The 25,556-nt window shown below is 38.7% G+C and overlaps 1 protein-coding gene and 2 long non-coding RNA genes across 9 annotated transcripts in view; 1 reads left to right on the forward strand and 2 right to left on the reverse strand.

The window, feature by feature from the left end:
• Positions 1–5,335, forward strand: part of CDH11 (cadherin 11) — a 271,884-nt gene extending 266,549 nt beyond the window's left edge. For all 7 annotated transcript variants that reach the window (XM_046899483.1, XM_046899477.1, XM_046899481.1 and 4 more), the window contains 2 exons: positions 1,205–1,456; positions 2,434–5,335. In XM_046899483.1, coding sequence (XP_046755439.1) covers positions 1,205–1,456; positions 2,434–2,930 — 749 coding nt within the window. In that variant the 3' untranslated portion in view covers positions 2,931–5,335. The remainder of the gene's footprint in view (positions 1–1,204; positions 1,457–2,433) is intronic.
• Positions 15–6,106, reverse strand: LOC107054306. Its single transcript, XR_001468460.3, has 3 exons — positions 6,023–6,106; positions 5,705–5,759; positions 15–191 (listed from the first exon to the last, which is right to left on the reverse strand). It is a non-coding gene; the product is annotated as an uncharacterized LOC107054306 (long non-coding RNA).
• A 454-nt stretch (positions 6,107–6,560) lies between these two features.
• LOC121106558 lies at positions 6,561–24,883 on the reverse strand. The gene is made up of 4 exons (XR_005839084.1): positions 24,710–24,883; positions 15,227–15,332; positions 7,779–7,894; positions 6,561–6,699 (listed from the first exon to the last, which is right to left on the reverse strand). It is a non-coding gene; the product is annotated as an uncharacterized LOC121106558 (long non-coding RNA).
• Between the last annotated feature and the right edge of the window lie 673 nt (positions 24,884–25,556).

Below are 25,556 nucleotides of genomic sequence, written 5' to 3' on the forward strand. Positions count from 1 at the left end.
TGTTTCCTTGCCTTTGTCTGATCAGGCTGGGAGCAGGAAGCACTGGCTGCCTTGTTCCAGTGTTTCATTTCACACACTTCCCTTTCAAATGCTCTTGCTCCAGAGAGAATGAAGGACTATCCACAGTGACCTCTGTGCTGAGAGAGCAGCTTGGTTTCCAAGCTCTGGACCAGGAGGCCCAAGGCATACAGCTGCTCAGAGAGAAAAAATGGAAATAGTGTTAGAGTGAGAACTACCTTAAGCCTTATGTTATGGGCACGTAAGTAATCATGTGCCCCAAAAGACTCTGTATATGTGATCGAGTTGGCTGAATTCTGGCTTTGGAGAGTTTGGGTGAAAACTAGTTCTGCCAACATATGGCTTACTTCAGTGTGTCCTAGTGAAACAGATGGACAAATCTGCTAATACACAGTAAGAAGTGTTGACTTTTTTTTATGTTGATGGAAGTCTCCTTAACAGGCCAATTCTGTGTCTTCCATTCCTGTAGATCTGGTACCAAGAACAATAAATCAGGGATTTGCTTTCTTCCCTTCTACCAGAGGTTTTAATTAATTCTGGAAAGAGCCTAGAACTTGCACAAAGAGCAATGCCAGGGCACAGTCATTCTAGGAGTTGATGAAGTATTGTGAATTTCCCAGATAGTTAGCAAGGTGCTAAAGACACCACTCTCATCATCTATGATAATGATTTGTAGAATAGGCTTTCAAAAACATACGTACTTCTTAGTATTTATAGTTAATGTATCAGATTGCCTTAGTTGATATATCTAATGTTCAGCTGTTTATACGATGTCTGTTTTATAATAATCATAAACATTATGAGTTGCAAAATCATTGCTTTGTTTACTGTGACCATATTGCCTTATGGTGTTTAAGTAATTTGTGAACTCACATATGAAGGCTGCTAAGATTCTTTGAAAAGAGAACAATATATATGCAAATCAGTATTAACAAAGAGAGCTGGATGTTGTGTTCCTAATCACCCTAAGATAATTAAAATGTATTGTAGTACTGCGTGAATGAAACATAGGACTGTAATGTTTTAGGGTCATTACGAAGGTGATACATTGTACTGGTTGTTTTTACATGCTAAATCATTCAAAAATTCAGAGCCATTGCAGTAAAATAATATATTTTTTTCATAATTACTGAGGGGATGGATGACTTTGAGGAAAAAGTGATGACTATCTCTCTTCTTTAAACAGATAACACTGCAAGTGTTCTTGTTAGACGCGAAGGATTTAGTCGTCAAAAGCAAGACTTATACCTTCTTCCTATTGTAATAAGTGATGGAGGACTCCCCCCTATGAGCAGCACCAACACCCTGACCATCCGAGTCTGCGGCTGTGACAGCAATGGCTCCTTGCTCTCCTGTAATGCCGAAGCCTACATCCTCAATGCGGGATTAAGCACCGGAGCTTTAATTGCCATTCTTGCTTGCATTGTGATTTTGCTTGGTAAAGTAGTTATTTACTTATTCTTCTACAATTATTTGTATTTAAAAGTTAAGCTTGCCTTTCATTCCAAGATGTATAAACCAATCTTAATCTCTTAGTGTGTATTCTGATAGGTGGTACTAATTATTTGGCAAGCTGAAACACAGTGTATGCTGACTGCAATAGCAAACACAACTGAATATGTCTGGGTGAGCTCAAAGAATGTCCTTCTGTGGCCCAGTATCAGTTAATCAGGAGCGCTGTTTAAAGGAGGTCACGACATACAGTTTTAAGTTTTGTGATCTTCCCTGGATGACAAGTTCCTTATTGAGGTCAGCCAGGATTAATGGCTCCTGCCAGCTATTTCCCTCCAACTTCTCTTGTGTTGAAGACAAATGAAGGGCTTGAAAGATTTGCTTTTAAGAAAGTGCTATAAACCATTTCCTGATGATTTGAAAATATTTATATAAAATGTTTTAATTTGTTCCTATTATTTATCAGCCATTATTTTCTTACATATTCAAGTTATTTTAAAGAAGTCAGCAGTGAGAAGCTGTTGCTTCAGAATAATTCCTTTTTCATAGAAATGCCCAGAACATGAAATTGGAGTTCAGCTTTAGACATACAGGAGAGAGAAGAGATTCATCGTTTTTTGCTGCAAGCAAACATGTCATCGGACCGCTCAGAGGCAGTGCTGCAACAGTCACACAGCACAAGGGGCCCACAAATCCTTTTTTTGAATTAAAGTTATGCAGTAATAAACAATTAGTATGAGCAATGGCATTCAGCCCAAAGAGAAACGTTCGAATCATTATGTTCAACTCTGTGTACAAACATCATAGCTTTTACTTAGCTGGGTATGCCAAAACTGCTGATGCTAGCAAAAATACATGCCAAACTGGAGCATAAAAGCTAAGATTTCAATGAATGCAATAATCTATTTTTAAAGCAGTTTCTGTTCAAGAGTGCAGTCTAACTTTTTTTTTTTTTCCCTATAGTCATTGTAGTGTTGTTTGTAACACTGAAAAGGCAGAAGAAAGAACCTCTCATTGTTTTTGAAGAAGAAGATGTCCGCGAGAACATTATTACTTACGATGATGAAGGAGGAGGAGAGGAAGATACTGAAGCTTTTGACATAGCTACTTTGCAGAACCCTGATGGCATCAATGGATTTATTCCTCGTAAAGACATAAAACCTGAGTATCAGTATATGCCAAGACCGGGGCTTCGACCAGCTCCCAATAGCGTTGATGTTGATGATTTCATCAACACAAGAATACAAGAGGCTGATAACGATCCAACTGCTCCTCCGTATGATTCTATTCAGATCTATGGCTATGAAGGAAGAGGCTCAGTGGCTGGTTCACTTAGCTCATTAGAGTCAGCGACAACAGATTCTGATTTGGACTACGACTATCTACAAAACTGGGGACCTCGATTTAAGAAACTTGCAGACTTGTATGGCTCCAAAGACACTTTCGATGATGATTCTTAACAATAAAGTTTAATATTTGGCCTTAAGAACTGTGTCCAATGTTCTGAAGAATCCAGAAGAAATGTAAGCAGGTATTTTTTTAAAAATCAAGAAAAGTCTCATTTAAACATTTGACAGAAGGGATTCCTTTGATAAAAAAGGACATAAAAGTGGTAAATACTGTGAAGTACCTTTTCCTACAGAAGGCAAATACAGAAGTTGGCTGCCAACTTCACTAGAGGAAAAAACCCACTTAAGAAATACAGAATATTTAAATGAAGGAAAATGCTAAAAGTGAACCCACAAATAAGGGAAATCTTTTATGTGTTATGAACATCTAAATCTTTTATGTCAAAGAAGCTTCCACAAATTAGAAAAGTTAACAGTTCTGAGCTGTAATTTCGCCTTAAACTATGGACACTCTATATGGTAGTGCATTTTTAAACTTGAAATATATAATATTCAGCCAGCTTAAACCCATATGATGTATGTACAGTACAATGTACAATTATTATGTCTCTTGAGCATCAAAACTTGTTACAGCTGATTCTTGTAAATCTTTTTGCTTATACTTTCATCTTGAACTAATACGTGCCAGATATAAAAACTCTGTCTTGTTGCAGTGGGAGGCGCCCTATTTCTATGTCATTTTTAATGTATCTATTTGTACAATTTTAAAATTCTTATTTTAGTATACATACAAATATCAGTATTCTGACATGTAAGAAATGTTACAGCATCACACTTATATTTTATGAACATTGTACTGTTGCTTTAATATGTGCTTCAATATAAGAAGCAGACTTTGAAATAAACTGATTCTTTTTTTAATTCTTGTTCTGGTTATTAAGCATATAAGAACAAAACATAGTGTTTCTAATGTCCCATTTATAGTTCTGACTAATTTACTACAGTTGTGGTCTTTTAATAGCCTTATTTATTATGTGTTTGTAGTTGGTTTGTTGCCTTGTTAAGTGATTATTTAAAAATCAAGTACATTTTAAAAATGTTTTTTAGATTTAAAAGAAAAAAAATGTAACGTCTGGTGAACATTTTGTACCCTCTATCTACAGCTTGTGGCTGCTCCCAGAACACAGTAATAATCTTCCTATAATACTACTGTGTTTTCTGGATTAAATTAAGTGTAATACTTTTAAATATGTCCCATGTAATATGCATTTATCTTATATCTTAGAAATTCCAGAGGTTTCAGAACTGACTTGATAAGTGGACGGGAGTACTCTGTGCTTACAGCCTATTCCAGGCTTGTGATTTCCCTGTCTGCGCTAAGCTGCGGGTTTGAGAGACTGAAATCTGACCCCATTTAGCTATAAGTTCCCTAAAGACTGTTCTACCTGACAATTACCTTACCTGAGTATTAATTAAGATTCTGGCACTTACTTTTATTTCATTTTATTTTTTCATTTATTGCAGTAGAATAGATTCATCCACTGATAGGAAGGCGTTCTAATTTGTGATGACAGAAATACGGAGTGCTTTCAGAGTCGTTCTTTGTAATGTATGTTTTTAATCGAAAAATGATCTATAACTTTTTTTATATTAGTTCAGAACGAGCGAGGGATTGGAATATGTTCCGTGCATCCACATTTTCAGCATCTGTGTACAGCTGTAGTTCTTCTAAATTTAATGTAGTTTGCTGTTTAGGGTCAGAGATCAGCAGCTGCAATATGGGAAGAGGCAATAAATAGAAGCGATATCCATTTTTCTACTGTTCATTTTACAGACCCCGTCCTTCAATTGCAGTCAGGTACCCAACTGCTTGATCTGAGAGGAAATCTGATCTGTTGGTGTACTGCTTTTCTGAAGACCCCCATGTATGTAGTTAGATTAAAATTTAACTCATTAAAATTATGAATGACGTTTCAGCTCTATAATCACGACATATTCACTTGTCCCATTATATCCCTATGTTTAATAAGGCAGAGTTTGCTAAATCAGCAGATTTGCTCTATAATGTTTATTGTTATATTTCACTTTATTATAGCTGTATGCATTCTATATAATTCTATAGTTTACTTTATTAACTTGGTTCAAATTTCTTTGGTTGTTGATTTTTCTCTGTTTATAATCCAAAGAATATTTTGCTAGATTTGCACATTTCTCCATTTTAAATTTAAATGAATATTAAAAAATGAAATGAGTATCAATTTACAAATTAACAAATGGAAATAAAAAAAACAAAAAGTCATTTGTAGGACTCCATCCTCATTGATGCTATCTATCTGGTCTTGTTTCACTATTGAGCAAGTTTTAGAATTAATAACTGCATTTTCTACGTTTTTATGTTTGATTTTTAAGAAGGACATTGTCAACTACGTTTTTTAAGTTTCAAATGCTTTGAGTTTTAGTCTCTATTGTTTGTAGCACTCTCGTAGATGCTTGGAAATAAATTTTCTTTCCCTGCCGGTTTTGTCCTTTTTCATTTGATTACTTTTCCCTTTCCCAGTGAATATGCAATTACGATAGTGCTTTATTAAGTTAGTCTTGCTAATCTCAGCCAACACTACCTCTGAAATGCTGGGAATTATACTCATTAGGTATCATCTGCAGCACCCCAATGAACGGTGTGTTTTGGCACAGATACAGAATATCTATTTGTGTTAAACTTCACAGCAGTGGTCACTGGAGTCTCATGCTCATAATATGAGTGTAAAAATCTGCCCAGCACAGCAGTACTGGGTTAGCCCTAACACAAATTGGAGAAGAATGTGAGCTGGGGCTGTAGTTTGTGCCAGCGCTTCCAAACACCTGAGGAACCTGGGAAGGGATTTTACCTGCAGGAGCTGCTTTGGGGCAGTCTCTCTCACTCCCTGATTCAGCTTCACATCCCTGGAAGACAACAGAAAGATTCATTATAACTTCACCGGGTTTGAAGGCAAGCCATAATTAATAGGAGGATCATCACAGCTCTGAAGCAGGTAAGTTATGGGATCCTAGCAAGTGCAGGTGATGCTTCAGCCATTTTTTCCCTCTTGTACATTCTGCTTGCCACATTATTTAGGGATGGAAGAGTAGGGGAGACAAGAAAATTCTTTCAAATACTTTCAGTGAATGGAGTATGTGTATGTGCTCTTGTTGGCAAAAATACTCACCTCCCTGTCTAGCTGCTTGTCACCTGGAAATCTTCCATCCGAGGAAGGCTGTTGTGTCCCCTTTCTCTCATATATCCACACTGTAAACAAACACGATTTTTCTTATCACTAGCAAAAAGCAATTAGGTATGCTGGTTTAGTGCTGGTTGCTAAGGGAACTCTCAAAACCTAAACTGATACGGGAGGGAAGGGTTTGTTTGGGGTTTTTAAGTTGTCTCTGTCATGTTGTTGCCAATATGTCAAGCAGGTTTTGATACCATGTCAAAGGATACAAGCTTGTAAGCTTGACACCAACATTTACATCGTGCACAATCATGCCTCAGAAACTGATATGACCACGGATGAGAAAAGATTTTAAATAATTTACATGTTTTTTTGGCTCCACACTGCTGACTGACAAAATAAAATGCTCACTTTTACTATGCCGTTGCTGATAAGCCTACTGAAACAGTGAAGAATGGGACTTTAAATCTGGCTCACACAGAGACAACCTTAGCTTCCTGGGACCTGAAAGCCTGGAATTCTTTCATGCCTTACCTATCCCAGCAGAATTCTCAGAGTTATGTTTTAATTGAAAACTGCAGTAAATAAAAATCTTTGCAGGTTTCCATATTGATGAGGAGGTGAGTACAGAGGCACTGTACTCAGAGATGAGCAGTGGGCACCAGAATCACATTCTGCATTAAAACAACAACAACAATAATGGATTGCTTGTATAAGGCAATCAGTGAGCTTGATAATATTTGTTAGTTAGTTGCTAGTCTCTGGAGCTTTTCTACTATTATCTGTACTATTATATGTCACATCTGATGGACTTACTTCTTGTTGCTTTAATCCAACATGGAGAACAGCCTGGCTTTTGGATCTGCTCTGGGTGATGCTTTCAGCTTGTGCAGGTGGCCTACTAGTCATTAATCTCAGGATTTGATAGGGAAAACTGTCTCGAATCCTTCCCTGGTTTATACTGTCTGACCACGCACACCCAAGTCACAAGCATAACAATTTTAACCAACTTGGTCCTTCTCTCAAGTGAAATTCATAATCATCTGAAAAACGTGTCTCTTGTAGTTCTGCACAAAATCCTGGGCCTTGCCTGTATTTTTTTTTTTTTAAAACATCCTCCCTTAGTAACTTCAAACCTGCTTTTGAAGTTAGCTCTTAACTCCTCATCTGTTTTTTCATATCATAGGAAGTACAAAAGCTGTGACTTCTCAAAGAGCAGCTGTGTTATTTGCACAGTGGATTTTGCCAGTGTCCAAAATCCATCTCTAGTGCAGAAGCAGTGGGTTATACATGCCAGGGGCTCTGTAGTGGCTTCAGCAGCATATATGGAGCATTTCACATTTCTCCTTGGAAAGAAAGCGAACACATATGACCTCTTCCCAGGTCAAAAATATGCCCTTCCACACTTTCTGTTCAAGCTAATTCGCACAGTATAAATAATTATATATTAACTGGGAAAAGGGAATTGAACCTGACTCTGAAATTACCACTGTTGCTCTTGTGACTTGTCTAACTGCTAAGCTCAAAAAACAATTATATATTTTATATATAAATTCATATACATAACATATATAGATACAGAAATTTAGCTTCCATTTAGTTCACTTTCAGTAACTTGTAACTGCATCAAGAACAGCAACACCACATCTAACACCTGCCAGATTGGTGAGCAAAGAACTCCACCGCTCTGTGTAAAATCTGCTTTGGTAAGGACATCATAGCTGGTAGTAATGAGGTATGAAACATCTCCTACCTGTCCTGGTTTCCACTGAAACAGCACTGATAGCACGCCTATGCCTTGGTTGTTGCTGAGTGATGGAATCACAGTGATCCTGGTGGGTCCGTACCAGGCTGGGATATTCTATGATCCTGTGATTATACAGTGAAAAAGGTTTTAGACTTTTTATTACAGCTTTAACTGAAGTTAATAATCTTCCTTTCATTCTTTACCTCTCTCTTGTTTTCTCTTCTCTATGAGCAAGTGAAAAACATGCCTATTTTAACTGACCAAATCCGCATAAGTTGGAAAAGAAGACAAGAGTAGTAGCAACTAAAGAAACCCTTCACTTCAAGAAAAGTCTGGACAACACTAAGTTATTCCATGAAGCCATGACTAATTTGGCCACTTTGGCAAACTTTTTCCTGCTCTGGCCCTAATAGATCTTGTGGACTTACCATTCATCTCACAGAACTGCTTTTAAACACAGAGAGTTTCTGCAGTGTTCTTTGAGATATGTAGAAATTCTAAGGGGGGTGGTGGTGGTGGTGATTTTAGAGTCATGGCATATTCATTTCCTCTACTACAAGACTGGCTTTCCATGTCCCCATGCTGTGCTGAGAGCCCTATCACTGGGTGGTAAGGAAGAATATTTCATGGAGTAATAAACTCCCTGGAGCTAGATAAGATGGCTTTAGGAAGCCCCATTGTTCCCCCACCACTGCAGAAAGTCCCTTCCAGGAGGCTGCTCACCCTGCCACAGCCCAAGTTGTATTTTCCTTCTTATTAGCGTACTGAAGAAAGTCATCATTAATCAAATGCAAGCACATTTAGCAAAGTTCAATGTGTATGAAAAATTTATGTCAACCTTTAGGTTCTGTGACAGCCCCAAGGCTTCACTAAATAAGTTCTATAATGACTTACTGTTAATGGCTGATTCACATTATCTCTTTGAGGTCTATGGGGCCTTTCAGTAACATTTTCTATTATTGATTATGGAGCTGTTGCACATCATCCAGACATAGAAGCAAAAATGTTGTTTATATTCTTTGCTTTCTAAAATGGAAATGTGGACACATTGAACTATAAAAACTCATACAACATAATTTTCTCTTTCATGTTATGTGGCTCTAGTATAGTGCAACAGTAAATGAAAGAGCATAGCTATCTGTGGGGGAGTGGCAGAAGATATCTAGAAGTTTGACATGTCTTGTCCATTGATTTAGAAGAAAACTACTCTTCTAAAACCACCATCATCCAACTATCAGTCATCCTTGCTAACAGTCACAGAAGAGGTCAAAGACAGAATGGCTGTCTCAGGTTCTGCAGAATTGGTCACCAGTGAATCACATTTAATCTCCAACATTTAAGTTATTTCAGAATTTTACGTGGAAAAAAAATACATTTTAAAGGGAAAGGTTTCTGACAACTATGTACCACCTATTTCTGTGGCTTTACACAATGATCCAGCAAACTCTTTTTACTAAACGCAATTTCTCAAGATTACTCAGTGCTTGTAATTGTGCTATTATTTTTTGAAGCCTAGATCCTACATATGCTTACTATTTAGCACAATGTTTACTACTGTGAATAAATGGTAGCAGTCATAATAGTAAGTATAATGAGGTAACACTACTGTAATCTAAGTGCTCCCACACTACTGGAAGCTAATATCTCGCACTGCGTTGGAACATCGTTAAATGAAAGAATACGAGCACTTTATGTGCTTACACACACTGCTACTGCACTATAGACCCTGCTCTGAAGTGCCCCATGTCATGTAAAATTCCTTTCATGGAGAAAAATTCCTCCAATAACACCTAAGCATCTCAGTATGAACAGATAAAATAGCATATTTTTTCATCATGGCCACCCAAAGAGAACTGATTGCATGTTTCATTCATGTGAGCAACAATACGCAACTGTAGTAAGGGGGAAAAAATAGAAGAGGAAAATAAATAAAGCCATAGGATTTGCTTTTTGAAAAGCAGGAAGAAAGCAGAAGGAATTCATTGCATTAAGAGGCACTATAAATTGCCAGCCAGGTCAGCACCTACTATCAAGCCACTACTACACGTAGATCAAAATGGAAGGTGGATGTCTTTCTTGCTCCCAACCCCTCCTCCCCTTCACATTCAAAAAATTAAACTCGCTCCAAGTGCCGAAACACAAGGTCAGAAGCCATCTTACTGAACACACAGCACATCAGCACTGAGAATAGATAAGAGGCATTTTTTTGTGTGTGATTGCATTAGGGAGTAAAACTACCTAGTGGGTAGATCCAGTAAATACATGGCATGGTTTTGCATTACCTACTCAGGGTTTGTGATGCTGGACCAGCTGCTCTGTGGTGGAAGTGGCTGAGCACAGTCAGAAATCTGCTGGCTGCTTTGCAAGTGAGATCACAGTGTAAACAAGCTACTTATCACCAAACTCTTTAAAGAATTAAAAGCTGTGCATAACCCCGAATAGTCCAAGGAGACTATTGCTGGGAAACTGCTCTCAGCCATAGCGGGTAATCAGAAACTTTGCAAGTAATCTTTGCTATTAGCATTGTTTCAAAATAAAGAGGGCAAAATGTCTGCATGGTAATAATAGAGACTTCGGTTTTAATGAGACTTGGGAAAAAGAAAGGCTAGATTTTCTGAAAGTTTATTTGCCCTTGGTGGGTTATGAGGTAATGCAGAAGTCCCTGCTCTTTTTTTTTTTTTTTTTTTTGGCAAGGAGGTCAAGAAGGAGTTGGACTAATAAAAGAACATTAGACTCCCAGTGCACCTATAGAGTTCAGAACCTAAACTAACCCTCTCAGCACAGTGTGTAGAGCAACATGACAGCAATTCATTACAGAAATGTCCCTTTCCCATCACATATACAGGGGTGAGCCAAATTTCAGCAACAGTCAGCTGTTCTGTTTATTTGGCATTGAGGAGGTTACTGTAATAATCTGTCTCCTAGAGCCCAGACTATGTCCTTTCTTGTGACCTCCTCAAAAGCCTCAGGCGTTATCATTCTTTGCTATCAGTTTGTGTTGGCTGCAGAAGTCTAAGTGCAAAGTTTATGAGCTATTCCCGGGTGTTACTAACTGCAATGGTCACAGATAGATGAGCAACTCAGGGCTTCCCACCTGGCACTAGGGGTACAGCATCATGCAGGGCTGATGCTTCAGGCAGCACCATCTGGGCATGGTGTGGCTGTACCAGTAACACAGCTGGATCTGCTGTATCAGCAATGTGCTGGGACCAACTGCACAAAAAAACCCCAGCCCAGAGCCACTTTCCAGTCTGGGGAGTTGAGAAGCATTTCTAGGATGGCAGACTGCATGTAAAGGACAGGCAGCAGAAGAGGTGCTCAACCAAGGCAGCAGGGGAAGAAAGGGAGTCTCACCCTAAACCATCCTCTTCTTCCCGCATTTTACTATCTGTCTTATAAGCTCTTTTAGGGAGGAAAGGACTAAAGATTGAGAAAAAAAAACCAACAAAACTAAAACTGTGGCTGCTTGGTACACAGTAATGAAGAGAAACTACAAGACAAGCAATTTGAGCACCTATGAAGGTATCAAAGGGACTTTGTTCTCAATGCTCTCCTCAGTCCCTGCTCTCCAGCTACCACTTTAGCCACAATGGAGACCCGACACCAAGGCACAGATATTGGAGACAAGGCAGCATAGGAAAGAGGTTTTCTTTGCATCATCCATGCCAGAAAAGAAATGGTCTGTACTGCGGTCCAGCAGCTGTGAACACCTCCATTCAGGATGATCAACAGAGCAACATTTTGAAGGCTCCAGGCCACCGCTGACTTCAAATGTAACCTTACAGCTCTTAAAAGCCCTTTCTCACATCATCCCACTGATCTTTAAAAATAGTGACAGACAGAAAATGTTCACAGGCTCTTGGCTGGGCTCCTTTCCTGTTGTGTTGTGGTCAGGTCTGCCCATTGGTTCAGTCTGTCTGTGTTGTCATAGCCGTGGGGGGCCAGGGCAGAGCATTTATATAAAGCACGATAAATCCTTTAGTGCTCAGATCATGAAAGCTTCCTTATTCACAACTGAACAGCAGTGAAGTGGGGTGTCCACCAGGTAAAAGATTGTTGGACTTAATGGACCAAATTCAGAGTTAACTATCTGCCAGAGAATTTTCGTTTCTCTCTATCAGGTAGTTCAGAATTAGCCACTGTCTATCATTTTGAATCCTGACATCATTTAAACTCAGACAACTTCACTGCCTGAGTCGCTTTATTAGACGTGAATTTCTGACAGATGAGCTCCTCACCTCTTTGCACAGTTCTGCATGCTTATATCATCCCCACTCCCCTTCTGCTCACTGGGGAAAGGTCGTGTACACAATTTGGTCTCTGGTTTTAGTTGTTTGTTTGTTTTTTCCCTGAAATATGCTATTGTCTTTCTTGATGTTTTCTAGATTACATTTAAAATGTATTCTGCTTGCCACCCTGTGTACTCCATTAATAACTTTGCGACCTGCATTCAGAACTCAGTATATTACTCTCCATTAAGAAAATTTATGCCACAGGTTAAATTTGTTTTAATTAAAGATCACTGTTGTCGTGGAGGAGCATAATATCACTCTCACCAGTTTAATGAATAAACAGGCTAAATACTAAATTAGTGCTCACTTCGGCAGGTCCTCCTGGTTTGTGTGCAGGAGCTACAAGCATAGAGATTGCCTGAAGAACGAGGGCAAAGATTGCAAAATTTAGAGGTCACAGTGACCAAAGGCCAGAGGAATCACTTGTTACACTAGGGAAAAAGGTGGCCATATACAGATTTAATGCAGAATAGTTTCACCCTGCCAAAGAAAAGAAAAAAAACCTCACAGAAGGTTTTAGGGGCTGCCAGTGCATATTATTCAACTTTCATTAACTCTCCTAAGAACAAGCCAGAGAATTCAATTTGGATTCTTACCGCAACTGTAAACTGCAGCCCATCTGCCTTCCATCCCAAACAATGGATGGGCCAACATTTATGCCAAAAAATTTGTCCTAGGATTTGAAGGTTTAAATAGCAGTTACCTAAAAAAATCTGGTGCAGCTCCCCTCTTTCAGAAATGCATTTTAGAAGAGCATTTTGTGTTCAGACTTCTTACAACTGTGTTTGAACACTGCTTGAAATGATTCAGGAGTTTTGCTTGACAAACGGTTGCTGTGATCCAAGGCCCATATGGCTTGTTTTGGAGTGTGTAAAGGTCACTGCTTCTGTTAATACAACTAGTACAAATACTTCCCTGCCATCTGACGATATTCCTCCTTATTCAGATTGGCAGCCATTTCCCCCCCACAATCTGGAATTTCCATTCAACGTGGGTTGTTGAAGTGGAGATGATAACAGTTTTAAAATCAAAGGTTGAATGCTTCTGTTGAGATATACTTGGAACCAACCATGTTCCGTGCAGTGAGAACATCCCATATGGAAAGGACATATGTGTTGGATACAATAATACATAAATAGTGGATGCAATTTTACATAACCCTTATATTCTTATAACTGTCACATATACTTCTGTAATGAGACAGGTGAAATAGATGACTTTGATACTGATATTTAAGTCCATATGTTGAAAGCTTACACAATGAACAGGCAGTTTTAAAGACAGATTTAGCTGCTCAGCTCTTCAAATGCTTGCACTAACATGACACCTTTGGAAATCTCATTGAAATGTCCTAACAAAATAACACCATAGACAGCACCGTAACTCCATACGATGAGAGTCACTCCCAACAAAAACACACATTCATTAATTACCAAACAAACTATTTAAGACTGCTTTCTTCTTGGATTTTTTTTTTTTTAAGTTAACTTTTTGAAGAAGCAGTCGATGAAAAGTTTCAGTGAAAAAAATTCAGAGCCGAGACTAAAGAATACTGACAACAGTTTTGATAGGAAGTTTCAGCATGGCTATGATATGGAGCAGAGATGTGAAAACTGGCAAGAGGATAACCATGTCGTCATTGATTTACACATTGCTCTCTCTAAGAAAACCCATCCAAATGTAGAAGACATATAAGCTTTGGAGGGGGAAAAGAAAATATCTCAGTTCGCAGTTGCTCAGAAAAGACCTGTTAGTACTTGGCAGCTAAATTCCCTACAGAGTCTGGGCAACAAATGTGCCCATCCATGCTGTGCCCCACCCAGGCTCTGCACCAGCCCCCACTGGCAAGGTAAGCACAGAGCTGCTGCCATGAGAGTAAGACAGGATGGGAATGGGCTCAGTATTATTCAACACAATGACATTTCTATTTATTTTAGATGAGTATAAACAAGTTTTCTTGACTTGGGAAATCACAGACATTTTGTGAACGTGCATTGCTCAATTTCAGAAGCCAGGATAAAGGAATGGAGTTACTTTGTGAGACCCTGTTCTGATGCTTACTTTTTGGGGAGGAGGAGATCTGGGAAATACGTTATTCTCATAACAAATGCTCCCTGGAGATTTGCCATCTCCCAGCTGAAGCACCTCACAGTTTGCGGCCATGCAGTTATTACAGTCACAGTAAGTACTGGAATTGTAGCTGCCTTTTTCAGCAGCACTTCCATGGCCAACAAGCCCTATAAAAGTAACCCGCATGCTTATTATATGCTTTTCATATCTCTGATTAAAAATTAGCTGAGTGTTTTAACTGAGCTGTGTGCCAATAATATATAAAAGAAGCATTTTAGAGACTTCAAAGTTGTGTTGGTGCCTAGCGCGGGCTTCAAAAGAGCACTAAATCTGCATTGCCCTTTTTTTTCAAAGCATTTCCCAAGTTCCCCCTTGTAAGAAGATCTGTGCTCCATCAACCTATCTGAAAGTTTCCTCCTTCTTGTGGAACTAAGCAATTTTTTGTTTGCTTGTTTGTTCATTTCCTATCTAAATAATTGAAAATGCTGTGAGTCAAACTGGGTGGAAAAAAATCCTACAGTGAATTTCAATGGCCAGAGCCAGGCTATTAAAGAATAGATTAACACTGCAGAAGGGGAATATTTTAACCAGCATGACAACTGCAAAGTGAAATCTAGCTTGCTGCACTCTGCTGAGGAGCAAGAATGCGCCCTCTTGCTCAAATCAACAGATTTACAGCTTAGCAGCCTAGCAAAACAAAATCCCCTCACCTCATGTGCACTGACAAGCCAAGGTACCCAATAGAGATTTAATTTCTGTTTATGTTAGACCTTATTATTAACCATTTTTGATATGATTAGGCCTCTACACATTAGATTATTGGAGGTTTTCATAGCCACCCAAAATGAAAGGACAAATTTCCATAGGTTTCCTGTGGAAACCACTGGGGGAGTTCTACACTTAGACATCTCTGGTGCTCATCCAACCTTCTAAACCATTTAACTAGTAGATTTTGAATTATCTATTTAATCACTTAATATTTTGTCAATTTCTAGATATTTTAATGAGTTAAAATGATGAAGCAATAAGAAAATGAACTAAATAAAAACATTTTCTGGCACCTAAACAAATAGGATGCAACGTTTTACTCACTGTGATGACAGCCATTCTTATCGAGTCTTGTGATCACTGCGGGGAGGTGCCTTCATGTACTGATGCACAAATATTCCATATCCCTTTGGGCAGTCCATAGTTGGCTCTGCAAGAGACCCCGTCTGTTATCATTTACACCTTTACTTTCAAAGATATCCAGAGATCCTATGAAACTTGTTCCATTGTGCATTTCCAAATAAAAATGTTTCAACATTTTTTAATGCACGTATCACTGACTCACACTGACACATGTGCACATAACTTTAGATTTCCAACAGATTACTGTATGTTTTGGCAGCCTTCAGTTATATGCCATTAAACTACTTGTTTTTATAGGACTGACTAATTGTGGTGATATCCTTTAAACATTGCTCCTATAGCAACTGCTGAATTTGGAGGCACTTCAGGCGATCAGAAATTTAAACAGCAACTCAAGAAGTCTTAGTTGATTATTTAAAAAGTAGTAACTAGTGTAGGTAAAAGAAAAAGAAAATACTCCAAAAAGTTGCTCTATCATGACTTTGTCATAAGAGAGTCACCTGACTGTTTTTCCAGTCTATCACTAGGCTGACAATCTTTATGGATACCCCTTGTTTTTTTTTTCTTTTTTCTCCTTGTTTCTTTCTTTCTCTTTTCCTCTATCTCTTGTCTTTTTAATTTGTATTCCTTATGGGTGCAGAGGGATGGAAATCTGACTCTAAAGGCATAAAAGAAGATGGTTCAACATTTATTATTTTTAAAACTCAATGTTTTCAGCTCATCACTTCAGGAGGCCAGACTCCTCCTTATCTGCTGGGGATGGCAGTTTGGGAAGCAGATTTTGATACAACAAAAAAACAAGTATCATTCATGTTCTTTCCTTTTTCTTTTTTAATATATCATTGCCTAAATTGCACGTGTCTAAAACATAAAGCAGAAGCCCTGAGCACTATTTCCTGATTTTTCCACACCATTTTTCTTAGGACTGGGACTGTTCCCCTGTCCTGGTCAAACTCTAATTAATGAAGCGTAGAACTGTGCAATTCCTATTTTAAATAACGTTTGGTGTGTACTGATGCCCTTTCCTGTCAAAGTATTACTGTATATTTTGGCTCAAAGATATCTGCATTTCTATATCTTCTACCAATTCTACAAAGGTTTTATGAGGCTTAATGAACGGAGAGTGCTTTGAAAAGCTGTAGATAAAAGGCAATTTTGAAGTCAGTCATTAGTAGTAAATACCCTCATCAAAATTTCTCTTGCTAATCCTTTATCCTCTAGCTGGGCAGACTGTGCTGACAGCACAAAACCAGCACTCCTCCAAGGTTACTCTAATGTTAACTTGTGGATGGCAACTTTAAGAGTCACCGTATTTATAACTTTGCTGCCATGAATGCTGCTCTCTCACCAAATTTGATCAGTTTAAAGTGTGCCACCTTAACACTACAGATCAATGGCAAAAAAATTCATAGTCTTTCTAAGAGTCTCACCATTAAAGCTAATATTGTGTAACTGGAAATCAACTGCTTCAATTAATGGGAATATATGGCTTCATTTTGTAGGCACAACCTTTACATTTGAGAGCTCTGTAACATATGGGTTCCCACTGGTGCTATAATTACACCATGCCTAAAAGTCATCATTAGTTTAAAATGTGGAGGCACTAATTTTTTTTTTTTTTTTAATAATGAACAACCCTGTGCTGGTTAAGAGCGTATGAGTCTTTTCTTTTAGCACCAGTTTCAATAGAACTCATTCATTTAGTTCACAGTTTCTCCAGGGGCTGCCACATACCCCTTGGCGTCAGCGTGGGATTTCCAGGCTGACAGCTGTACCTGTGAATTGAAGTTACAATGGTCCTCTTTACATGCTCTAAGACAATGCTGTTGTTGTTTTGTGTTGGGTCAAGGGTAACAACATCTCCAGCACAATAATTAAAACTCAGTTTGTCAGCAGTTCTCCCTCAAAAAGGGAAATAGAGACAAGAATCATAGAATCTTCTGAGTTGGAAGGGACCTTTAAATGTTATCCAGTTCAACTCCCCTGCAATGAACAGGGACATCTACTGCTTGATCAGGTTGCTCAGAGCCCCATCGAGAATATTTAAGAGGTCCTACATGGCTTTGAAAGTATATGGGTGAGACTGATGGTAACCTGGGGTGAGTCAGTATCAGAGAAGTAAGAGATGAAAACCCATTCCCAGCACCCAAACGTAGTTGTTGACTGCACACTGTCACAGTATGGACAACATTTTAAGAAGTTCTTGTCTTAGGAGCCCATATATAATGACATCACAAAGACATCTGGCTGCATTTGATCACTGCTCAAATTGCCTTAAAATTAAGTGGCTGGCTGATTTCTTTTGGGATTGAAAAAAGAAGGTCAGATTTATCAGAACAATGTTTTTAAAAGTTTTTTGATGGATGCAGGAGTGGACTAGAAGCTTAACATGGAAACTCAGCATTTACTTTGATCTGAAAGAAACACTTTGCTTTGGATTTCAGTATTTTAAGGAGGCCTTTGTGGGCTTTGAAGAGAAAGTTTACATAAACTTGAGAGAAAGTTCCAAATGAATACTAATGCAAATGGAAAACATAAATGTGTTTAGAAGCTGTCATCACTAAATGTTTTGATTCTTATAACGTTTTGTGTTAGCTTTTCTTGAGCACGAGTATTTCAATGAAAGCAATATGTGATTTGAAAATGCTTATCAGTGCCAAGAGTGCATTTTTAACCAAGCATTGCCTTTTGGTTGTGTGTTGGTTGTGAATCTTGAAGATCCTCCAACCATGGCATTTTGCTACCTCAGACAGCCACTGTAACTCTAAGAAAAAACCCACACAGAGTCAGGTTTCCAAAGAGATAGGAGAGAGGCAATGATATTTTCAGTGCCGTGCAGCAATGGAGCAAGGGGCAATGGGCAGAAACACATGTAAGTTCCATATAAACACGAGGAAGAATCATCCTGTGAGGATGACAGAGGACTGGAATAGGCTGCCCAGATAGGCTAAGGAGTCTCCTCTGGGGATATTCAAAACCTGCCCGAGTGCTTTCCTGTGTAACCTAATGTAGAGAACTGCTTTAGCAGGAGTAGGACACAATCTCCCGAGGTCCCTTCCAGCCCTTAAAATTCTCTGATATTGTCCAAATTAGAGAAAACCAATTGTGCATATCTATTTGCCCTCACCTTACCAGTGAATACTATGAAAGACTCAGAGTACTAAATGCATTTGAACCTGAGGTCAGCAGAGCCTAAAAACATTTTTATTGAGCTACTTATTAGACAGTGGGCAACACCAGTCAGCCCCCAGTGGGTGACTGTCAGTCTCTCAGACACATCATCACTGAAGCACTCATGCTGTGTGGCGGTGAGGACAGGTCAGAGAGCAGTGGGTTGAAGGAGACTATGTTCCTACAGGAAGCCAAGGGCAGGTAGGAGGACAATATGCTACATGGAAGGCTGAGAGTTGCGCACAGACCCAGAATGGGATCCCACAGGACCATGTCTGAGCTAATTGTGCAAGAAGCTATAGGAAGGGAAGTGTTCATGACTCATTACTGCTCTGTGAAATATTTACGTGCACAGTCTGTGTATTCCAGTTAACTCAGTCTGCAAGAAGTCCCCCCAGCTATTTGAGCCACATGAATACTCCTATTTTCCAGAGATTCCTTTTCAATTAGCAAAGCTGCAGTTTGCTTTGATACGCAGATCTCTAACTATGTCTGAGCTTCCCTCAGCTCCCTCCCTGCCAGCCCAGGAGCTCCCAAGCCCACACTCCCCTGCTGCCAGCACACTGACCCCATTCCCCACACACTGCAGCCTCCCACGTGCGTTCCTTCAGCCAGAGCTGAGTGCTCTCACGCCGGCACAGCGGAAATATCCACTACTACCAGATTTCACCTGGCGTATCCAAGTGAAATCCCCGAGGACAGTCATTAGGCAAAGTTAATTATGGCAATCAGCCTACCCAGTCTGACCTAATTATAAATAATTAGCTTATCCCTTTATTTCCAAACCTCTCTCCCTGGTGAGACTGCGCTTTTAAGGTTTTTAAACCAGCAAAACTCCCTGCACAGACTTTTATTTGTAGCAACCTTGACATTAAAGGCACGTCTGTAGGAAAGGGATGTTCAACAACTTGTAGATCTGTAACTCAAAACTTAAGGAGTCATAAGCATTATTTCACAAGCTATTTAACTGGTGTAGGGCATATAGTGTTTTGGTTGTAGTTTTTGGTTGGTTGGTTTTCTTTTCCTTTTTTTTTTTTTTGATTTTGAATGAACAGCAAAATTTCACTGGATACTCATTTATTTAAAAAACAATTGCCTTTAATATGTGTTGTGCCCATCCACCTCTAGGCAATGCTGTCATCGTCCTTTTCGGAGCACAAGTTTATGTTGTCATGTACTGGTGGACCTTCACCCCTCACATTTGCCACTGGAAAGGGAGCAGTGACGCTCACTCAGTGCTGTCAGCTTGCAATCACTTTCAAATAAATCCCATTCCAAAGAATTGTGCTCCTGGCTCATTTGTGCTAATGCAAACTACTCCCAAACGTGTCAAAATTTACTACTTTGAAAACTAAGTCAAAGCTCATTAAAGCCAAATTATTTTTTCCCCTCCAATGACTCCCAGGTTCTTTGGATCAAACTCTGTTTACAGAATTCTCCCAAGACTGTTTTATGCCCTTTTTTGCAAGCGACATTTGCAAAGTTTAAAGCCACCTTCATTTCTATGCACGGCATTTACCAACATTTAGATCTGTAAATAACAAAGCTTTCTGCTTGGTCAGAAATACAATCTGTGTGATGACATTTTAGTCAAGAAAAATATTCCAATGACTTCAAGTGGTAACTGATTACAGGAGGACTTGCTATGTATTTACTTACTTTGTTCCATAAATTCTAAGCACAGCCTGGGGAAAAAAAAAATAACCTAAAAGATATTATTTTCCATTTTCTTGTGAAGCATGTGATTCCTGACACTTCCACAAGCATGACCAATTCACCTGAATTTTCCTTGCACCACTACAACGTGAGTATTATTTTAAATAAATAAGGACTATGTGTCTGGGTGTGTGTACTCCTTCTGCCTTGGAGAAATCAAATTGTTCAGCCTGGAGAAGAGATCACTCAGGAGTGACCATATCGCTGTCTACAACCACCTGAAAGGAGGTTGTAGTGAGCTGGGAGTTGGCCACCTTCTCCCAGGTAATGATGATAGGATGAAAGGTAATAGCCTTAAGTCGTGCCAGGGGAGGTTCAGACTGGATATTAGGAAAAATTTCTTCTTGGAAAGAGTGGTCAGGCTCAGGAAAATGGCACAGTCACTGTTCCTGGAGGTGCTGAAGAAAAAGGTAGATGTGGCAGAACATGGTCTAGGGCAGACCTGGGCTGATGGTTGGACTAGATGATCTTAGAGGTGTTTCAAACCTTTGTATTGCTATGACTCTAACAAGTGTACTTTGTTTTGCATGGCAAGTTATGATATCAAAGAATGACTAAAGAAAATGCTCATGGCAAAAGCTCTCTCTTAAAGATGATAAACTATACTTAAAAAAAAAGAAAAAAAAAAAAGAAGCTTGCCATACCTTAAGCTTCATTTCTCTGTGGATACTTATTCCTGCTTTTTTTCTAACCCTTCTAACATCATCTGTCTTGTCTCTCGCTTTGCTTGAGTGCTACAGAATGATCCTTCACGCTCTTCCTCCCCTTTGTAGGCCATTATCTTGCCCAGAGGAAGCTGCGTATCTCATGTTTCTTAAAGGAATCCCTCAGTGCTGCTAACCTTTGCCTCGCTTGTATAAAGCACTGCGCTCTGGCAGACTCCAGCTGTCTCTTATCGCTCTGATCCAAGCAGAGGTGTCAGAGTGGCCCATGGAGCCATTAATCAGCTGCCCCCCCTGCTATCAGCTCCTCAGAAGATCTCCATGAACCTGGAGTGCTTTTGGAGGTCTGGAGCAAGCAGCACGAGAGGTTTTTACCACCAATATCTTCCACAGATCATTTAAGCTCATTGATGATAATACTGGGAATTAAATATTCATGGTTTAAGATCCTGGGAAAGTTTTTAAATACATATTTTAAATCTATATGAGAGGAGTAATGTCAATGCATGCAAGATGCTTTACATAGTGTTTTGGAAAGGAAGCAACGTTCTGCTGTAAATGCCATTCTCATTGCTTCGTCGTGTAGTTTCATAAAAAGTGTATGTTCATCAAGCTAAAAAAACAAGGGAAGGAGAATAAAACACAAAAAAGGGTAAATATAAGAGATAAGATGTCTCAGGGTTTTTGTCTATTTAACTATTAGAAGCAAGAAAACAACCTGTCATGTTTCATGTTGCTGAAGTACCACTTAAGGCAGATGCTATCACAATATATCACAATAATGAATAATTTACTGTAACCCTATCATCTAGGCCTATGATCTCACTCTCCTCTTCCCACAAGGAATTTAAGCACCCATGTGTGATAGTTTGTGGCTGGAAGACCTATAAGATATAGAGGAAGACGAAATGGAGAAACCTCTATTAGCAAATCAATCCTGCTCTCTTCCATCAAAAGGTCTTCTGTATATACACAAATATCAAACACGCTGGAGAAAGCTACCTTTTAAAAAACACTCTAAAAAAAATCCTGTGACCATTTGCGGTGCTAACACACTTGGAGGGTTTTTAACCAAGTAAGCCAATTTCAGCTTTTATGGACTGCATTTTGCTGCATACAGCCTTCTATCCTATCCAGGCCAGATAACGCTATTATTATTCATTCTATTTACCTTAATCATAGAAAAACAGTATTTATGCAAGGTTAAAGTATGTTTCATTACTGCAGAAGAGTAGTGACATTTCTATAATCTAAAAAGTGAAGTTCTACATGTCCTGGATATAAAACCTGACAGTATAATCTTTTATTTCCATTCTAAGCAACAATTTGCATGAGTGAGCTTTTTCAGGATTAGTTGCATAGTTCAAAAATGTCCAGGGCTTGTTTAGGATTAACAGACTGAAGAAACAAGACATATTTAAATGAAACTGCTGGAGTTTAAGGAATATTTCCTTAATGGGTCATCACAACCTTTTTTCCTGACTGAATAGATTTTTCTAACCCATACTGTACTGAGAAAATCCTTTCACACCAGCTAAAATACAAGGCATTTAGCTACATGATCTACATAAATCAAACATAGAAACACTATTGAATACAAGAATTTTCTTCTCTGCAGGCCAGCAAGAAGCCTATGCCCTACAAAAATGTTCAAGGGAACTGTTCTGAGAGGCCAATTTCACCCAAAATTATGAACACAGACATGAAATATCAAATGAATAAATTAGTTGCTTCCATATGCACTGTTAATTTTTCTACCCACACTTCCTTGATCTGTCTCTGAACGTTAAGACGTGATTCCAGGAATCAAACCAGAAGAGTCTGAACGAAGCATCACAACACCCCATGGCTTTCTGGCATCTCTGATAATGAGGCAAAGTAAACCATAACCTATGGCTCCCTGACTTGAGAGCATCATTGCTTTGGATCAAAGAATAGAATCATTAAGGTTGGAAAAGACCTCTAAGATGACCTAGTCCAGCCCGCCAACTACCAACCAGTGCACCAAACCTCATCCCTAAGTACTTGAACATAGCACACTACCTTTATTTTGATTCAAATTACATTTCTGTCCACAATGTTTGAACTGTTTATAAAACATTTTTTAACAGACTCTCTACGTAGCCAAGAAATAGTTCTCTGGCTCCAGCAGCCCTGCACTCCTGCTCGATCTCATGCCCTCTAACTGTGGGGCTCCCCTTTGCCAGCATTCCCAGACATTATTTTTGTAGGAGTCCCAGCACATGCTTATCTCCAGAGAAAGATCTGCCCATCTGGCATCAACAACAGCTTGTTGTGAGATCAGTATCTTTTAAGGAATGGCAAATGGTAGGATCAGCTTAAATTGTGACACGTAAAGTGGAGCATTATCTGTGTTTTTCCTGACTTTGGTGAGCTCATTTTTAACTTCAGCATTCCACCAGAGAAGTCTGGTTTTCATACAGACAGACAGACAGACAGCATGATAAACAAAGCAATGTTAAAACAAGGAGAGCAGGCACAGTTATATCTTCATGGGAACATGGGTTTTATGATTAGTCCTTCAGCAGAGAATTTAAAACTGTAGTTTGAGTAAGCAGCAACTGCTTTATGGGCCTGAATCAGGTGAATGGAGAATGCTGAGCCATCAACTTCAGGGAAACCCAGCACCAGGAGTCCAACATCACTTTATGTGTCTGGTAGAGAGACCAATCACGTCAACAAAGAAATCTGGTAACACCAGAGCAAAATGGAGATGAGAGGGAATGAAACCCTTTTGGCTACCTTACAAATGCTGAGATCCAAATTGATGTGCAGAAGATCCTACATCCTTAAGTAACCAGGACAGAATGAAAACTTGAGCTCCTCCATCCTGTTCCACTGCTCTAGCTCTATTATAATATTCATTCAAGTTGCAAATATCTATAATGTTGCAGCCTATCCAGTAATGCTAGCTTACATCCTGAGGTTTTTACATCTCAGCACTTTTGTATCAATGTTTATTTCAGCTGATCAGCACGTTCCAGTTGATGCAAAAGTTTTTGAAGGTTTTAGTATTACAGTTTAATACAGCTGAAAAAAAGGTGGAAAGGCAGGGTAGAAGAGAATAATATTGAAAAAGACCAGTTTGTTTATCAGGAATTTCTGACAATTCCATGTGTGAAATGACAATGGGATGAGATACTCTCTTGAAAAGATCTAACACTAGGCACTGATACAAGGAAGCCAGAATGCTGACAAACACCTCAGTGGCAGAGCAGGCCCTATAGAAACAAATTAAAACCATGAAGTAAAACACATTTTCCTCTCCAGGTACAAGATTTTTCTTCATGCTACAAACAACCAATTTTTCCTCTCTCCTCACCAATTGCACTTAAGTTGTTGTGAAAGCAATCTGTGCCTTTAAGGTGTTCCCTTGCACCAACAAAAAATGTAAAGCCTTATTTGCAGGTGACAATTACAGAGAAATTACTCTAGAAAATATGTGGTCTCTGTGTGAGACCATCCATGAAGTCGTGTTTGTGCAAAACCAAAACAAATGCATGAACACAAATGAGAAACCTTCTGATTTGTGGTGATCCAATTAGATTTCACAAATAAAAGAATACATTCTAGGATAAGCAATTTTTTGAACCAGAAATGTCAATCAGGATGCTTATTTAGTACAATTAAATGTTTGAATAGAACCTGTGATATCACATTCATTTAGAAAAATATCATCTAAAATGTTTCCTGCGGGTTAAAATATGCAAACAATTTTATTCTCACACAATATTATCATAATATTTTGACATTTACTATCGTAGTCATAAATTCAGATAGATGCCTTTAACGATGTTCATTAGAAAATTCCAGATAGCTGTATGCTTAAGGTTTAAAACATAAGTAAAGACTACATTAAGTGTATTTCACATACCTCCATGGATGATTTTCAAGTCCCATGTGAACCAGTGTCAGGAAGCTAGAGCAATGCTGTGTGCTTAGGAGATCATGGAATGATGAAAGTCCTGAGAATTTCCAACCTCGCAGACAGCCTTTTCTCTTGAATGAGGACAGGGAAATGAACTGGAACAGCCTTCACTCTCCGATGTCAGCTATGATTTCCAATAACATTATAGATAACTCATGGTTAATAATCGGATCTATTTTTACCTGGATTCATTTTTATACTATAGCTTTGTAATCTTTGTTACATGAGGCCTATGGAGTTCCAGTTGTACAAAGTAATATCGTCACGACTAGCATGAGTTCTCCTTAGTCCTACATCACGAAACTAACACCAGAGCATGCACATGCATGTACTGTATACTAAGAAGTATGGAATAGAGTCCTAAAATTCTGGACAACATAGTTCAGAAAATATCATTGCTTCATGGTTGTTTCTACTATCTAAGCCAAATTATTACTTTTTTGGGTTCAGAAACTGTGACAGTGCTTCCTTGGAAAAAATGTGCAAGCTTTTTTTCCCATAAATACATAGTCTGTCTCTTCTACTAACCTAAAAACCCATGAGAGAAAGAACAGTGACACTAAGGCTGTAATGTTTGCTATGACTTGATGCTAATTTCGTTGTTTGTAGATCTGTTTGAAAAAAGCACATAATTTCTTTACATATACTGTAATATTATTTGGATTTCTGCTGATAGAGAAAAGTACATCAATAGATGCACAAAGCTGATGAACATTTTCAATAAATTGCATTCCTCCTCTTAATTGCACTACTTTTTATTGTTCTAATATTTTCCACTGGTTTTTAAATGGAG

Source organism: Gallus gallus, chromosome 11 (assembly GCF_016699485.2).
Source record: "Gallus gallus isolate bGalGal1 chromosome 11, bGalGal1.mat.broiler.GRCg7b, whole genome shotgun sequence".
In the NCBI taxonomy this organism is placed as follows: domain Eukaryota; kingdom Metazoa; phylum Chordata; class Aves; order Galliformes; family Phasianidae; genus Gallus; species Gallus gallus.